At 42.1% G+C, this 18,942-nt stretch overlaps 1 protein-coding gene across 11 annotated transcripts in view; it reads right to left on the bottom strand.

Moving 5' to 3' along the window:
* AGAP1 (ArfGAP with GTPase domain, ankyrin repeat and PH domain 1) overlaps positions 1–18,942 on the bottom strand; it is a 382,734-nt gene that overhangs the window by 103,624 nt on the left and 260,168 nt on the right. For 9 of the 11 annotated variants that reach the window (XM_056350248.1, XM_056350249.1, XM_056350251.1 and 6 more), the window contains one exon: positions 6,471–6,632. The exons of the other annotated variants lie outside the window; for them this stretch is intronic. In XM_056350248.1, coding sequence (XP_056206223.1) covers positions 6,471–6,632 — 162 coding nt within the window. The remainder of the gene's footprint in view (positions 1–6,470; positions 6,633–18,942) is intronic. 11 annotated transcript variants of the gene reach the window in all.

Here is an 18,942-nt window from a genome sequence, read left to right as displayed (position 1 = left end):
GCACGTTGGGCAGAATTTCAGGAACACCTCACGCTGCTCCTCATCTGCATGAGAAGACAAGTTTTTCCCACCATCCTGGCAACACGTGCCCAGAGAACACAGGGAAAATGCCTGTGTTTTGTGAACTGGGGTAGAAACCTCCCCAAGAACGGCAATCTGAGAGTTTCCCCTTCAGCTGAGATTTTTATGGTCTACGAAATAGAATGGGTAACCATCAGGTCCTACTGCTTCTGGATGCTGATACATCCCTAAAAGCCCATAGACAGAAAGTATTTAATTTAATGCTCTGAAACCCCTTTCAGAGAACTCATCTTTATGCCGACACCGTTTTGGAGAAGAAAGCTCAGTGAAAAGACAAACGGGACATCTGCCCACATCTCAGAAACATCACGTCTCCTCTCTCCGTCTGCCTTCAAGCCCAGGCAGGGCGCAGGCAACGTGATGCTCTCCTGACTAATGCTCAAGCTGTCAGACAACCACGAGATTTCCTTGCTGACCTCCTCTTCCTAGCCCAGCACCAAAATGATATGGCTTGCCCCTGATTTAAAAAGTTCTAGAAACCAGTATGAACCACCACCACTTCCAGGGTCTTACCAGCCAGCCTTTGGTATCCTACATCATGCTGCAATGGCACAATGAGGAACGACACAACTATGAGAATAATATAGCAGAACACCTAGCTGCTGCTGTTTAGCTTCCACGAGAGCATCAAGATCTCTACCACATACTTTATGGTGAGGATCCAGAAGGAGACACAGCATGCTCAGAGACAATGAAATTTGCATCAACTGCTGAAAACTGCTGAAATTACAGTCTAAATGAGGTGGTGCTGGCAGATTGCTTGGGCACCTTAGCAAATTTCATTAATTGTGAAAATACAATAAGGATATATTCCTGTCCTTTTTCGGAAGAAAGAGGAGCAGCAACTCATAATTTGCTCTGAAACCAAGGATGATGTTGAAGACCAATTTATTATTATAAGGAACTTTTTTGTCACCCCCATACCATGCACAGCAATTGGTCTGCCCCGCACACCTTACATTATGGTTGGGAACCACAGGTCACAGAACTGCACCTCCCTATGTACAAATGAAAATCAATCTGAAATTTGAAGTCCTTGCCATGCATTATTAGCCACAAGAAAAGTGCTCCAGTAGTTCTGAGAAAACACCAGTTGCCCCTTCCCTTTCTTGACTGAGTAAAGGCATAGACACCACACTGGTGCCACCACCTAGGACATTGCTGTACAGATTTTTTTTTTTCATATTTCTGGTTGACTGGGCTACTTTAAGTAAGAGCTTATCAAGGAAAATTTTAATACTGGAAGTTTTTGCGTGTGCAACCTCATGCTGAAAGGGGATAGTTTTCCAGAAACTGCTAAAAAGTAGTACTTTCTAACCCAGGTTTCCTCAAGTTGTGTTAGGCTATTTAGAAAGCAAAGGCAATAGTAAGCTCTTGTTAGCAGAGTTTACCCTACCGAACTGACAAAGTTCCCATCTGGGAATATTTGCTAGAAGCAATTTGTCTGTTGATCACAGCAAGGTACGAAAAGTACAGGAACGTCCCCTTTTCCTTCCTATTCTTAAAGACAACGTAAGCTACCTGCACATATGTGTCTTACACATGGCAGATTTTACAATATTAAACATTAGGAACTGCAGGAAATCCCAGAGTAGCTCTAGAGCAGCAAGAAAAAGGACAAAATGACTTTATATTTGCTTTTTACTAATGATTTCCTTTAAAAAGGAGGAAAAAACTCTTCCAATCTATACCATCTATATACACTTAAAACAAATTCTGAAATTCTATAAATCTATTTGACACGATATAACTTATCCTAGTCAAGAGCTTGCCCCTTGAATTCCAACAACTCTAAATGGTTTTCTGGTTCACTTTTGAAATTAAAGTATTATGACGGTCAGAGACAAGTGGAACCATTTTCTTTTCCAACGTATAGCAGAAGACTCCATCATTTAATCATTCCAAGTGCTTACGAACAGGAAAGTAAGGCAAGTTGTAAGGTCTGCATTAATATAAACACTCCAATGACCTCTCATACCCCGTGGCACAGTGAGAACTCAATTTTACATTAATAAACCCTAACACCAAACTGTTAGAAACTCAAAAGACACCAGGTATTACAACTTACATAAATTACAGCCAAGACCAAATGGCCCGTACAAGCAATTGTACAGTGATAAAGCCTAAGTGGATGATATTTAAACAGATATTTGATTTACTGGAGGATTTTATATCATGCTAGAATTCAAATGACAATTTACAAGTCCAGAGGAAAGAAATCTTTGTCCCATGCAAAGTACTGTTTGCAGTGCTATTTCAGAAGAGCTTAATATTGTAACTTTAGGGAAGAAATTCTTTCCTCCGATAGTCTCAGGACACAGTCTTCGAAGCCAAACTATAAAACCTGACATTTAAAAAGAGAATGAACAAGCTACTTCATCCCAGGTAGGAAATAACATCCCCAGAGCTCTGTGAGTTAAGTCTCATGAACCTAATTTTTGCAGTACAGCTGGCTGTGGTTTCCATCAAAAAAAAGCTCTGATGCCAAGTCTGAGGATCCGTCTCCCAAGTTGTTTAGAGATGTGTAAACTGTGAAGACTGTAGAACAGAGAGCACCATCTCTTAGCAGTAGCAGCCACACCAGTAGTTAATAAGTTTTCCATCAGAAAAAAACCCCCCTGTATTTTGGTACTCAAGTTCAAAATGCCTCAGAACAGGAATCCTAGCCAGATTTTCCTCCACTCCTGCAAACAGTCCTGCTTCTCCTAGCTAAGAAAATTTGCCAAAGAAAAAGAATGTATAAATTAAACTAAGAGCTGAATTTGCATAGGAGGAATCGTGCAGCTGCAAGTTCTTGAACCAAACTTAACACCCAAACAGGTTACGAATGGCTCCCCTGAGACTAGACAGCCCTCTTACTCTCCAGCAGCAAGCAACTACAGATAATTCCGGGTGGGGAAAAAAGAAAAGATTCATCAAGAAAAAGATTTATCAAAGAAAAAAATAAAATAAAAATCAGACTAGCAACGCGATCCAGGAAAAGCTCTCAGCCAATAGTTGCGGCAGCAGTAATTGTTCTAAATCTATCAATAAAGCTATGCTGCTCCTTCACTGACTGCAAACACCAATTTCTTTCACAGAGGATTATAAGTTGATGTTCATGGTCTCTCTACTGCCATTAGGGTGATAAACAGTTTAAACTACATCAGGATCTGACATGTAGATCAATTCTGGGTCCATAAAGAATCTACACAAGAGGTTCCCGGACAGGGATTTACTGCCCCCAGTTTTTATTCTCTCTTGCTGCTAAAATTACTTCTGTCAAGTACTTACAAGAGTAAGAAAAAAAATGTAAAAAGATTTAATTTTTCATGTGCTGCTGTAACGGTCTTTTAAAATTTCTGAGTTTTTAAGGCAAATATGTTACTGCATTTAAAATTATGCTGAACAGCAGGTGGTATTTAGCTAAATAGTGAGCCAGTCACACAATCCGCTCACTATCAAGCAGACAGCAATTTGAAACAGTGAACTAAGCTGTCTAGATTTTCTCCGAGGGCAGTCACAGGCTTCATGTTACCAGTGCCAAATTATATTAGACATTTAATTTTAAACCTCAGGTACTTAAATGTAAAACCTTACAACAGTAATAGTCATAAAGCAGTGGGGCATTCCATTTCAGAGAATGGATTTTTCTATTTTTCCCCTTTAATTTAACCAGCACCTCCTGTTTTGTGGCTCTGCCCACTACAAAGTAATTTATCTAATTAGGAGATGTTCAGAGCTGCTTGAAAGACAGAAGCCCCAGGAAACCAAAGGTCTGGTTCGGAAGACTTTGAAAAGTTCTCTGGAGCCACACAAAGTATTAATTTAATGTGAAAAAAAGGTGCAGAGAAAAATTGAATCCCAATATGTTATTTTGTCTACAATAAAACCATGTGACAATAAGCAGGCATATTCTCCAGTACATTGGCATTTGAATTCCAAAAGATGCTTAGCTTCTCGCCGTACCTGCTGCTTTCACAGTATTATCTTTTTATGACTAAAATTCAAAAATCCTTTAATAGAGAAAAAAACCCTGAAATTAAAAAGGGTTTTTCATGCGCCAACTTGCCAACATAAAGGACACATCTATGAGCTTACCGAAAGATGATACACTGGTAGCAATGAATTATCCTTGAGGTTTTGTAGCAGTTTTATCGCAATACTTTGGTTTCTGCTGTCCCTTAGTTACCTAAAATTCACCCTTAGTCCCCTAAAATTCACCCTTAGTCCAATTTCCCCCACGTATTTGTAAAAAAATACCAACCACTTTTTTATTTTGTTTCTTTTTAAATTAGAACCTCTGCAAGAAATTATTCAAGTTGGGCTTATTCAGAAGTACCCACCAGTCACCTGCATTTTTTGAGTAAATATTTCATAGATAATTCTAGCTGTCGTCTCTTTTGATCCAGAAGTAATCGCATATGAACGTCAAGTCAGAAGAAGGTACTGCACATACTTGGGAGTGCAGAGCTCGTGGAGATGAAAAGGTTCCCTTCACCAGGAATTTAAAACTAGCTGAAGCTCAGCATCAGGACAAGTCTTGTGAATCTCTCAACAACAGAAACAGCATTACAAAGTAAAGGGGAAGGGAAAAGGCAGGAATTTAGGTTATATTTCTACTTTTCAACATTTTAATTACATGCCACTTTTAGGAACTCGCGGAGTTCTGCATTTTAACGTTTCTCCTCTACTGCAGCCTCACTTGTCACATCTGGCACTAGGGAGCACAGGGACGGCGTCTGCTCACCTGTCTGCATGTATGTCAAGGTGTAAAGGACCAGTGGCTAGATCCTGCCTCTCACTTGCCTTCCTTCTAGTGCAATCATACAATATTCAGCAACCTTCCTTTGAAAAGCTACAGGATAAAAGAAGGGTGCAAAAAGCTGAAACTTTGGTACAACCTTTTAAAAGCAAAGTAGAATTGGGCTGGATTAAAATGACAAAGCAGCCCGGTGAAAAAGAGAGAGAAATAAGATGGCCTTAACCGTGAAACCAGTTCAGTCTAAAGAAATCTGTGTAGGGCAATGCTGATTGCCCCAGAAGTCTCACCAGTTTCCAAAGGAGTGGGTGAGTTGGGTGGAAACAGAAGAGAACAGTGCTGAAGCATTTATCACGCTGCTTAGCAAGACCTCTGGCTGTCACCGAGGGCAAAATAAAGCGTGCTTGCTTTAGAAAATTCTTGGTCACAATCTACACCATTTTGATGCAAACACCGTGCTCCTGAAGATGCTGCCCACTAGCTCAGAGCTCCAGAAATGTCTGTGCTTCAGTAACTACAAACTTGAGAGCTAATGCCACTCAGAGGCAAGGTGACCATGATTTTAAACCCTCTGTTCTCATGAAGTGGCACTGAAAAGCTGTCCGAAGCTGCTCAAAACACCAGAGAAAGCATCAGGGCTACACTCAGGTTCAAACCTCATACATATACATACATACATGCACATACACACACACGACACGAAATAGTTTTCATATTCCTATAACGCTCACTATTTTGGGGATGGCCATCAGAAACAGCTTTCCTCCACCCTTCTCTTGTCCTGTTCACATTTCTCCCCGTTACCCGTATTCTCAATTTTGTCTTAGTTCATTCTTCTCTTTCACACACCTTTCTCCTTTTCCCCATTTTACAAACTTTTCGTGGTTTCTCCAACTGCCAACTACACCCCATGCTCCCGGACCCATGTACTTCACCGGTAAGAACCCTCTCTGCAGCATACCGCAACAGAAACACGCGAGTCCCTGCCCACCCGCTACAGCTGCTCCAAGGATGCTCTAATCTGCATAGGCAGCAGGTCAGCTATAGGTGACCAGCAGTATATCTGTCCTTCTCAGGCACTCCATCGAGGCCAGATGCACTGTTTTGTTACCAAGTATCACGCATACCCTTCAAAAAACAACAACCCCTGTCTCACTGTTATGATCTAATCATTGCAAAACACCATCTGGAATAGTGTTTGCTCCTTTTAATACTGTTAAACGCTCCACAGAGAAAACACTACCACTATGCAGTAGCGTGCACACATTAAAGCCAGAGCACAGCAGAGAAAGGATATGCTGATGAAAAGATCTGGAGGATAATTTACTGCTAATACCTACCACGCAGAGTAAGGAAATAAGAATATCAAGTGAACAACCTACATTACGTACCTGAAATTAAAATTAAGCTGTCTTATAATTACATTAGCTCTTCCTGCTGAAAAAGAAGTATTGTATTGATGTGCTCTCTTTTATCTAATTTCTCTTTTTCTCTCTACATGTTTGTAGATGCTACGAGTTTGGCTTCCAACAGAGCATCTGGGTGAACATCAGGTTGCATTTTTTCTTTTGTCTTTCCAGAAAAGCAAACCACCAAGTTTCCCCTTCGCCCGAAAGCAGATAACCTCCCCCAGCTCCAGGTTTCTTACCACTGCTAATGCCAGAGTTTGCAATGACTGTTGCCTCACTCCACTGATCTGCACTGGAGACTGAGTAAGAGCGCTGATGCATACCATCCGGACGGCTGTTGAAGGAGACTAGACTGATGCCACTTGCCATCTGAGACACAGATGTGCTAGTAGTCACGTTCCCTAGACATAAATGGAAAACAAATTGTGTCAATAGAGAAGACAAAATTGATTCGTATGAAGATGGATGGGTCATCTTAACAGAGCAGAAAAAGAGATTACTCAACCAACACAAAACCAGCGCAGCCCTCCCTGAAACTCTGAAGACAACAGGCCTGTGACCAGCTTGGGGCACTGCAGATTTCAGCGGCGCACTCAAATCTGGCCAGCAACTTCTGACAAAAGAGCCTATATTTTCCAGATTTCACCTCATTCTGTTCATTCATCTTCTGGAAAACACAATCCTCCACAACCTTGCTACAAGTCACCTTCTCCACTTGTTACAGGTAGAGCACAAAAGACAGACTGCATGCAGAAAATAAATGTATTCCTGAAAATTGCCATTTACACAAGCAACCGAGATGAGACAACTAAGCCAACTCAAAGAGATTAAAACAACCTACCCCTAAATAATAATTCACTAAAGTATGTCCCCCAAGTGAAGCCAAGAACACAGTGATGGGGAGCAAATAACTACTAGCACTGTGAGACCAAGAGAAAAAAAACGTATCTGATTTTTCACTTTAAAACAATATCGTGACACAAAGCACACACCAGAGGCTCACTCCGCTGACTGCAAATATCATTCCTGTGGCTCGTCCCACAGCAATACACCCATCACAACTCTGACTGAAGGCTTACGACACAAAAGGTGAGATACAATGGATAGCCTTTACCCAGTAAACGCTAGAAACAATTCTGTATTTTCACGATCATCGAGGTCTTGGACAATAAAATGCTGGCACGTGTGTGCGGGAGGAAGTAACAGGGACAGGTTTCTCGCCATAAAACAGGAGAAGTGTGATCTGGTTGAATACATTTTAGAGTCAAAACAATTAAAACCTTTCCAGAAGCTCAGGTTTCTGATGGTCCTTCTCGCAACTTGATATGGGCCAAAGTCTGCTCCGCCGTTTTGGTTTCCGAGTACATTTTACTCCATTCCTAGCACCGGACTTGCATATTAACGATAAGGATACACAGATTTTACAATGCCAGTTTCACTCCTAGCAGGCTCTTGAAAGGTACCCCACAGGTCTGTGGATTTAAGAATAATCTTTAAAAACAGATGTGAAGGGAAAGAAACAGATGCGATTTTATACAATACCCTAACACTTTACATTTCCGTTGCACCTTCTACTGATGAGTTCAGAAAAATTAATGAATTAATTTTCAATGCTCCTGTGAGGTTGTTAATTATCTGCTATCATTTCCCCCATTTTTCAGAGGTTAAATGACCCAGGGCCACAAAGGAAGATTGTGGCAGACTTGAAAATAAAACCCAGATCTCCTGACTCCCAGTTCTATCATTATGTCTTTTCCCAGAGCAGCCTTTGGGAAGACAGCAGAGCTTAGTGAACTACTTTGTGTTTATTAGAGTTGGCATAATTGTCCCTCTCTCTCCTCCCCTTTCCCAAGACTAAATCTCATCTTTAGTCCTTAACACAGATCCATCACTACAGTATCTGTCCACCTGAGCCTTGAAGGTACTTAGTCTCAAGAACTCCTTCTGTGTGGCAATCTCTACTTGGTAGACATGAAATACATACAGAAAAACTAATTTGCTCAATTATGCAAAGTTTAAGGTGGATCGTGGAACCATGTTGGGACCTCCCAAGGCACTGCTTTAGCTACCGGCACGTAATTCCTCTCTAATCACCTTCCCTGGGCAACCCTTTTGTCCAAAAGAATTCCATAATCAGAGCATCATCTGACAAACTGTTGGAAAAAAATTACACCTCTAGCAACCGGTCCTCTTCAGGACATTGTGTGCTTGACTCCACCTGAGAGCAATTTGCTAATGCTGGTATTTCAGCAACTTCTAAAGACATCTCCCAAAGAAACGTTCAGCAAAGAAATCAGGCCTACAGAAATGAAGGTACAAAGCAGAGGATCGAATTATAGCTCAGTATCTTAAAACTGTAATAGAAAATGGAAACACTAACTGACAGTACCTATATTTTGAGGTTGCTTAAAAGAAATACCTCCTTCTAAATAAACTTCTGCGATGCCGCTGATGCTCAGTTTGAAATAGCTTTTTCCTCTGGTTTTCACAATCCAGATAAAAAAACCCCTATGAACATTATCAAATTATTTTGATGACAACAAATTAAAGGGAGTAACGGAGATGAATGACAGAGCATGAAACCAAATGGACTCTAGAAACTTGAGATTTAGGCCAACATAAACACTGTGTTATTCAACAAGAAGAAGTCCTAAGCTCTGCTCCTCGGACAAAACTACCTGGTGTAGCAGCAGAGGCTGGGGACCAGTTGGCTGAGTAGCACCACCGCTGTGAAGGACTCGGGAGTCAACGACGGATGCCAGAACATGTGCTCAACACAAACCACTAGCTGGGCACACCTTGATGAGCATCTGAAAGACTGTACTTAGTCCTGGGTCCCCCACTTCAAAAGGGTTGTTGGGAAATGGGAAAAGAGCCAGGAAAGAACTGCCAAGACAGTCAAAGGTCTTTGGTTTTGCTGTAGCACCTTTTTGGACATCTTTAGATTATTACTGGTAAGTGGCTTTGGAAACAACTTAGTTTTTCACAAGCTTCTACCTCACCAGACTGAAGAGCAATGACACAAAAGCGGGTTTTTTTAGCCTGTAGCCATCTTTCACATTGTGCCTAGTAAAATGGGAAGCCACATGTGATAAATCCCTGCAAGAGCACCTTTGTTACAGAGATCACAAAGGAGAGAACCGGTAGGTGAAAGCTGAGATGGAGCATTTCCTAGGTATCATGGGAAAAAGGAAACAATTACTGGAAATCTCTGCCTGGATGACACTTCCCCATTACTCCGTGCTGGGCGGCTGAGTTGCAGAGAGCAGCAATATTTGTATGTTGACATCTTCCGCCTAGTTCATAAGTTTTTGAACACAAGTGTCCAGCCACTTTCTAACCATGATGCAAAAGGAAAACCTTAAAAAGATAATATCAAGCCTTCTACATCATCATGTCAGCACCAAACGCTTTACTTTCACCTTAGTGCCATCCTATGAAACTTCACACCCTGCGTTATGACATTAACCTGCAGAGGAAGTGGCTTATTCTGTGAACCAAGCAAGAATTTTTCTTTCACTTGACTTTTCTGAAAGGTATGGGCTGCTAGCGAGAAACAGGTGCCAAGTCTCATCACGTAATACTTTACTGATCAATGACGCAACCCAGCTCAGCTCGTCTTTTCTATCACCACCGCCCCATAACCCTGCTACCTGCAGCCCTTGCAGTTACATTCATTCAAGGTCGAATTCCACTTTGTTCACGTGCTGTAAGGTTTTATGGAATATCAGACCACGCTGGCCAGAATCCGTGGGTAGATATCAGAAGGGCTGGACTACTGAAAACAGTGTGCCCTTTCTTCTCCCCCTCCTGAACATGTTCAGCTCTAGCACAAACTTGTTACTTACAACCTTATTTAAAAATCATTATTCCTGATCCATTGCTAATTTTTCCACTTCTCAGTCTAATCACAGCGTGCCCAGGACATGTATTCCACCACCCCAGTAGGCACTAATGTTGTCACACCAAAAACAAGGACTACTGGAAGCCAACTGTGGTTCTTGCACTCTTTGTACGTTGCACAAAGCTTCTACAAAACAGTCCTACGTTTTTTCCCGTCTGTAACAGACAAACCCCAGTCCAGACCTTCACAAAGCAATTGTCCTTTATTTCTGCTCAAGGATAAAGCCTCAACAGCAGAAAATCTCAGTCTTTTAGCAGACAAGTGAAAGACAGTTAAAAAGAGGCCACCGGCAATACTCATTGAAAAGTAAACCCTGTATATCGGGTTAGGTACAGGAAGCCTTTATTTACATCAAGCTCTTATAAGCAAGGCCATGATGCATTCTGCATCTGTTGTCTCCCCTGCCTGTACATGTATACACACACGTGTCTATATACGCAGACAGGTAAGATAAATATTTCGACATTAATGTGAAATCATGGTCAGCTACTTGGCCTGTTCTGGAGTTGTGAAAGACTGCCTCTTCAACGACATCATATATGCATCAGCTGGTTGCTCAAGTTGATTAGCAGGGGGCAGTTAAATTACTATGCTAATCCATGTATTCGCAGCACTGTTTCCTTGATATGGATATGTGTATATGCTTACTGGGAAGCCTTGATTAGTTCAAGCTTCAATGTGTCAAAGGCTCCAGATTCTTTCCAAAGAATAATTTTAGCTGTACTCACATCCCTAAAGTGTGGGAGCTGATTTGAAAAGGTACTTACCTCTACCATATGCTATTTTTCTTTAAACAATTTGCATTTCAAAGTGACTATGGCATTTATATTTGAATGAATATCAGTGTGTTGCCAGAACTGGTCTCAAATGAGCAGAAAAAGATGCTGGTCTCCTATTGAACAAAAATGTTTTCATCTACCAAAGGAGCATCAAAGGAAGAGTTCCTCTTTCTAGCTCTAGACAGCTTTATTAAAACTATCTTTTCTGATAATATAAAATAGCCCGTTATGACCGCGCTTACAAAACGTTCAAACAATTAAGCTCTACAAAACCCATCCAAATTAAGATTCAAGGTAATTTCCAGGTTTGGTCAACGCTTAGCAGAACGGCCTCTAAGAAAAGTGAATGCGCTCACACTAAATCTAATTTATATATCCATCTAGTCAGTGTAAATAGCCACGAAGAGCAAAGACAAGAGACTCGGTACAAGAGGAATTAAGCAGAGTGCACCTGTGTGTACGTATGTACACGTGAAGAGGCTGACAGAAACACACACGCTGGAGGCAGAACATGTCTCCATTTCCTGCGCACACAGGGACTCACTTTGGCTCTTCATACACAATTGTTCCAGATTTATGGAACAACAGACCATAAATGCAACGTCAGATTATGATACTTAGAAACATTATAAAAATAGAAGAGATTTATACAAACACAGGACCATACAAGATGCTAAGTGCGCATCTAGTCAGTAAAAATTGAAAGATAAAGACTCCATGTATTATAAAAAATTTAATACAATATACAATAAAGTTTAACATACACGTTATCTTACTTCTACACGGTAACTGGCCCAACAAAAAAAGAAAGTATTGTCTTTGTCATGTTGGTCTTGCAACAGAACAGTACGGTGGACAGCATTTTAACAATTCCTTTTTTGCTGTCTTCTACCTTAACAAAAATAATATAGTGAAGCATCGCTGGGCAGCACAGGGTATTTTAGCAGACACATCACTTTACACTAAGCCTTTACCAACTACACCACCCACTAATTACAAATGCAGAAAAAATACAATTCACAACTATACCCTAAAAAGTGAGATACAAGTGACTTAAACACATGGAGGTGGTCTCCATGTCCTGCTGCAGACACATCCGTGAGTTCTCCCAAACAAATCCATTACAAGAAGTTATGTTCAGGAGTGCAACTAATACACTCTTGAATTTATGAGAGGAGCAGACATTGCAAGAGTCACGAAGCAGAACTGTATTTTTCCATGAAGCAGCCGCTTATGAGACCCACAGAGAGCGCCTGCACAGAAAGACTGAATCAAATGAACTACAGCCTACTGCTATGCTTTCACCCTGGCCATGTTTTATTTGCGTTATGCTCTTCATGTTCACAACGAGTTTCTCTTCCAAAAAAAGAAATAAACCTCTTAAGGCCAGAGGGCTGCGCTCACCAGCTGTTAGAACTAATGAAAAATACATTAGAGTTGTGGGTCAGGAAATCCTGACTCTTGGTATCAGAGGGTTAATTGTTTCAAATCACGTTGGGTCAATTTATGTTGCAGGAATACTGCCTATTCTTGAAATGCCCTCTAATTCAGGAAAAGGCACTGTCAAGTAGATTAGCTTGCCTGTTGGTTGTCCCGTTCCAAACCCGTGCCCAGCGCTGCTCCCTCAGGTTTCTTCAGGCATTAGGGTGCCACGGGGAAGTGAGAGGCCACTCTGCTGGCTGTGGAGATGGAAAGCGTTCCCCTCCCCTCCCCTCAATTCTGCATTACATTCGTGAATTCATCTTTCCAGAGGGCAAATCTTTCTTAAGAAGTGTCTGACCATCCAAGCCGTACCACTTTCTGCCTTCTGCTTTGCCTATGAATATGAACCTTGGGACAAGTCCTTCAAGCTGAGGAAAATCTGCGGGTTGGCTCTTCTGGGTTCCATCAGTTTGCTGCCTCAGATCCCAGCATCCACCCTTTACTGATGCACCCTCCTTCCCTTGCCAACTCTGGAGATCATGCCCACCCCCGAAACCTGGGAACGTTGTGCTACTTACAGCTCCTCGCCTCTCCAGCTGAGCAGAGTAAGCCCGCATTGGAAAGGAAGGTATGGCCCAGGTGTCAGAGCACAGTCTGGCCACGTTCTTGGGAAGATCACCTGTGGGACCGGGGCCAAAGAGCTCCAACCCCCACAACCAGGTTCCTGAGTGGGGTTATCAGTGGGGGGAAAAGGCACTGAAGCGCCGCTGGGCATTCTGTTTTGATCTGACGTGACAACACATCATTTCTGCTTTGGGTTTATCAGGGACCAAAAATAAGTTGAGGTTCCTCACACACGCAACGAAAAAGAGCAAGACGACGGCATCTTTCCAAAACACACTGGCTCCAGTATCGACGCTCTCCTTCAATACACTGCCAATCATTTTCAATGCCGTAGCAGATGACTTGCTTGTGGGTTTCACTTATTTTTAAGGCTTTTCCAGAAGCATTTATTTCCTGAACAAACGTCCTGAGGATAAGCAGCTATTAATAGAGGAAGGCCTTCCGTCTCACTGCCTGGCAGGGCAGCCTCTGTGAACTGGGCTTGATTAGTAGCGTACAGAACCGAGAAGGGTCAATACTAATGAACAAACAAGGCAATGCCAAGAAATATCCTGGCAGTGAAGGACATGGTGCTGGGACTATAACGAGAAAAGCTATTATTCTCAGAGCATGCCAAACCAACACAGCAAGTGTGGAGGAAAATTAAGTCATCAGAGGAGACATCTCTTCTAAAAGAAAGTTAAACCCAAGATGTTCACCAAGGGCTTTGCTCAAGACCCCAGATTATTTATTCCGCTGGGATCAGAGCATGCTTTCCTTTCCCAGCAGGCGTATTACTATTTTTTCAGTACTTTAAACAAATAGCAGTAATAAATGAGGTACGTTTTGCTTTCTGGGCAACTCCTGATTGAGGTTACCTGCTTGTTAAGGGACCACATCTCTTAAGACCCAGAGGTGACCATTTCACACCGGCAAACGCTTTGCTGTGTATCGCTGTTATTTGGTTGCAAATCCTGTTAACAACTATGAATTTAACTTGGCAAAACATAACAGCGCAAAAAATCAAATAATTCCAAGGTATTATGCTGCTCTCATGTAAAGCAAGGCATGTGTAGGGGCCTGAGGCAAAAGATGTAAAATGCCTCCTAATCCCTTTGACTGTCTGTGGAAGTTATTAATAATGAAATTGGGGGTGGGGGGAGGGGGGGTGCTTACCTGCGTGCTGGAGCTCCATGGAAAGCTGTTAACATTAACTGAACTAACTTTGGGAGCTTTGCACGAGCCTACAAACCTCCCCAAACCCTGTGAGCTGCAACTGGAGACTCTTTGGGTTGGGGAGGGATGACTGCTGGTATTCAAATATCCTCCAGACTCTTTAAGAAAATGGAACAAAGAAACTTTATTTTCGAAAAAGAGACAATAGATACGAATGCGAGATGACTTTTTTTTTTTTTTTTTAATAGCTATTGCCACTGTAACAGCAGCTAAGTGAATGCATGTCTGCAGTGTGAGCAGTTTTGATAAACAGCCTCTGCGGGCCACACAACGGGGATAATGTATCCTTAAGTACTGCCAATGAGCTGCCATTCTGCACAGCCAATTACTTCTGTGCGTCTGTCACTCAAAGGAAAAATGACTGAGCCCATTAGATCAAACCTTTGTCACTGTTCCTAATGCACTCTTAGGCCTCATTAATCTGAGGGAGCAGCAACACAGCCGCCGGTGCCTCATTGCCTCCCCCACAACAGGCCCACGTGAATCTTCTCATCTCTCCCCCAAGTGCACCACGTTAATCAAGCTCTCCTTATTACCCCGGTCCCTGTCACGGCGGAGAGCGCTCTCTCTCTTAAATGCTCTCATTATGGTCCATCTTTAGAGCCGGCTGAGTGGAAGGAAAAAAAAAAAAAGAAAAAAAAAAAAAGAAAAAAGAGCCAGAGAGAAAGAGAAGAGGAAAAAGCAAGTCCGATCACATTAATATTCATGACAATAATTAGTATTCTAGGTCACTGAATATTCATGCTATTAGTTTGGTTTTTTATGGGTTTGCTGGATGTCCTGATTGCTGGAGTGTGGAGGGAAACAGCATGGTTGGGACTTTAGATGTCAACGGCAGTTCAATACTCAAAACACATTTGTGATTTTTTTTTCCCTTTTGGTAAATCAGCTTCAACCCTCCTGATGGCTTTAATATTTTAAAATCACTGGGGAAAAAAACCCCGAGCAATTCTGCAACGGTCTTAACATCCAACCAGTTAATATTACAACGTGTAACCGTCAAAAATCGGTGAGATCGCATCGGGTGGACAAGACAGTTCTGTGATTTTATTCCGGATACGGCGCAGCAGAGGCATGAAAAATCAACCAGAGTGAAACAGGCGCGGGCTGAGCAGCACCGACTGCATCTTGTCCGGTATCTGCAGTCGTCTGCCTGGAGTTTCATAACACATTTCTACCCTTTATCTACCTAATCACCATTAGAGACGGGCACCATTTGCCCATCTCAGGAAAGAATCGTAAGACAGTCTGTTTCTTCCTTCTTTCCCTAAAGACAAAAATCTAAACAAACCCGGTTTTATTTTCTATGTTTAACAAATGCTGTGGTTTTTATCAAGTATTTATTTCTTTAATATTTGCCCTGCTCCTTTTTTCCCAACACGAAGGAAGGCTGGGTACTGACGGGAAGTTTATTTCTCTCTAGTTCTGGAAGGGCAAATCCTAGTCCAAAGGAACTGCAGAAAATGACCTTGAGGGATCCCCCTCTAGTGGGACGAAAGGGAAATCTCTGATGCACTTAAAATCGGGCTTTTGCTTCCTTCAAAATGAGCAAACTGACAACTTCTCCCTTCATTCACTACAGCTGTATATCACTGAACTAACAGCAAACCCAACCAAATGGAAAACTGACTCGGGTGATTAACGACAAAAGTGAGTCACAAACTTGCATTTGTGATCTGTGGCAAAACCATAAAACTCACGCTTAAGTTGAAGCACAGAAAATGTTTCATGTAAAGTCAAGTCGTTTCATGTCCCACATCAGACTACTAGGAAATAGCTACCGACTACCACCTCTGGTCTTGTGGGAGCTTCACCAGATAAAATCTGCCACTGCCAAGTCACACGCTGCTCCAGCACACAACCTCAGTCACCTACAAGCAAAGAGTTCAGAGCGGATTCAATAATTTAGGACTCAGTTCTGCGTTTCTTTGCAAAGGCACCCAAGATCTATATGCTCTGAAGCAATTGCCTATGCTAGCAAGCGCTTGGCTTGATACACATCTTTACTCATTGTCAGCCTGATCGTAACATCTGAATCCTGACAGTAACCTCCAATAAAAAAAAAAAAATAAAATAAAAAAAGATTATTACATGATCTACAAAAATACTGATGACTGCAGCCGACTTTGGATCGAGAATTGAATTCACACGCATCCCCACAGAGGAGTGATCCTTCCCACTGTTTTCCATCACGCTTCCCCTCCTGCACATGGCACGCCGCTACACTGGCCCTCGGTACCGGGGTCAGCAGCTATTAATTCAGATATTGTGGAAAACTGCTACCCAACGTGAAAAGTAGGGCTGTAGATGTAAACTAGGCTTAAAAGGCAAAAAATCCCTCGAACCCAAAGCAGCGGTTAAAGAACAAAATTATTGGACAGGTACTGGAATCTAAAGACATCATGTCAGAAATCTTACTTTGAAGGTATACTGGTCTTATTGAAACACTAGTTCTCTTTAACTTTTAAAAGAAAAATCTGGAAGGCAGTCCATTCCAAGTCAGCCTTATTCCAAGCACTTAAATGTAAAATAAGATTACTTAATGACCGCTGCATTGATTTGATAGATGATCACAATTAATAACAGATAGAAAACTCACATTTATAAAAATGTGAAGATGCTGTTCTTTTAACACGTCTGAAACGTCACATGCAGTTAGCAGATAACAACCTTTAGCATACTTAACGACGGCTATGTAGCTAACACATTTTAGGATACTTCACATACTGTACAGCCACTATTGTACGTAAATTTAATAGCACCAAATTATTTAAATGAAGTGTTAATCAGGAAACAATTTATCTCCACACCATAAGCTATTTTTAGATGTGAACTTTCTACATCAGTGGCTCTTGCTGCAGCTCAGGCTTTGGGTTGTTTGTAGAGAAGAAGAAATAAATGACTCCAGGGAGAGATTTCAGGAGTAAGTTCACCTTCAGGTCAACCAGCTCAAATCCAACGCATCCTGGGAGTAATTGAAACCCATACCCACTCCTGCTCTGAAGTTGGCAAGAACCGAGTCAGCTTCTGAAAGGCACAGAGATGTGGCCAGTGGCTGACAGACAGGACTGACTGCTGGCCCTCAGGACACTGCCGCAGCGTGCTACCAACTGTTAGAGATGGTTGCAACCGAGCAAGTCCACAAGTCACCCTTTTCTGCAGTACTTCCAACTGAGACACGCCAACAGAATGATTTTCACTGCCACATAAATTTTATTCAAATTACTTAAGCATCAACAACTTGTGATTTAAGGTACCACAAAAGTAACATAACTTCAAAGGGAACAAACTTCCATTTCCCCAACTGAGAGGTTCCTAGCAAGCTAGCATAAAAGTATGGGCACGTTTCATAAAGCCACAGTTAAAAATCCGTTACTTAAAGCTCGTATACAACAAAACTAAAATAACCCCCCACCCTTCCATTGTGTGTGGGAGAAGCAGCCAGACAGAATCCCAATTCTTACAGGAAAAACCCCAAATTGCACCTCCAAGAACCCAAGAAAGCCCAGAGAACAGTTTTCAACTTTCAAGGTGTCATGGCAAAGCTTCTAGGAGAGAAAAGTCAATCTTTTCCAAGGTGTCAGGCTTTGCAACAGCAGACACAGCCTTACCTTCTACTCATTTCTCTGTTTCCTGACAGAGTACAGAAAATATTCCTTTTCCCCACTGCTGTTTCACTTCCAGTTTGGTTACTGTCTTACCATGACCACACACATCAAGGGAAAAGTATTTCTCCCAGCTCCCGTGTCAGTATGGAAAACCCAGGAGGAAGGAGTCATCTTGAAGGGGTTTTTTTCTTCATATATGTTCTCATATAGGTCTTTAGTGGTCTGAAATGGAAACTCTCAAGGACTGGAACTTGGCTTTTGTTGTTAAGATGGTTATTTCCCAGAGGTATCTGCTTCCAGGTGTTTGGGATGTAAACACATTTGCAGATTGGGATAGCTGTCACCGAGAGATGGTTATTATATGCCTGTGTATCAAACAGGCTTTAAAGCCAGAAAAAAACCAGCATTCAGACAAGAAGCGCCACAAAGCATGACTAAATTCAATATGCTAGGAACGGCATGCTTTTAAACTTCTTCTTCTGCATGTGACATCTGCGTCAATTAGCTCTCACCGGAAAAACCTTTACTTACTGCTTGGCTGTTACAAATCGTATTGCCAAATAAACTGAGTATATCCCTCTTGAATTCACATTGTCACCCTGACTGGCCTTATTCCTTCCATTCTTCTCATAGCAATGCTATGGGTAGCACCCTGGTAAAGGTCCTCACCCATGCTTAAGCATGTGTAAGGAAGAGACCGAACACGTTTGATGCAAATGATCACAGTCCAAGAAGGCTTTAGAGAGGGAAGGTGACGAGAAGAAGGAAGAGCTCAAGCTGCCCCACTGCCTCACAGACCACGGTGGGGATTTAGAAGAGAAGTTGAATGAAGTTTTGAGCTGTCTTCCACCAGCAAGCACTGCCTCACGTAGAAACAAGATACCAGTGATCATCCCTGCAGGAATCAAGTGGGAGTAGATAAAAGCTATTCCCAAGGTGTCTGCTGTAAGATGACTGCTCCCACTCCCTGACCCAAGCTACCCCAAGTCTGCCCACATGCTATCCCTGACACCTATGCAGAAGGGTACCAATCTCTGAGACAGCATCCCCAGGGCACATATTTTACAACCCACCAGTTGACAAGCAAGAGGCTTTGCCTTTGCCTCCCTATCAGACCAGCCAACATGCTGGCATCTACCCTAAATAGAAGGAATTTGAC

Source organism: Falco biarmicus, chromosome 8, assembly GCF_023638135.1.
Source record: "Falco biarmicus isolate bFalBia1 chromosome 8, bFalBia1.pri, whole genome shotgun sequence".
NCBI lineage: Eukaryota > Metazoa > Chordata > Aves > Falconiformes > Falconidae > Falco > Falco biarmicus.
The sequence above is the reverse complement of the archived record's forward strand: the minus strand, read 5'-3'. Positions and strand labels throughout refer to the sequence as shown.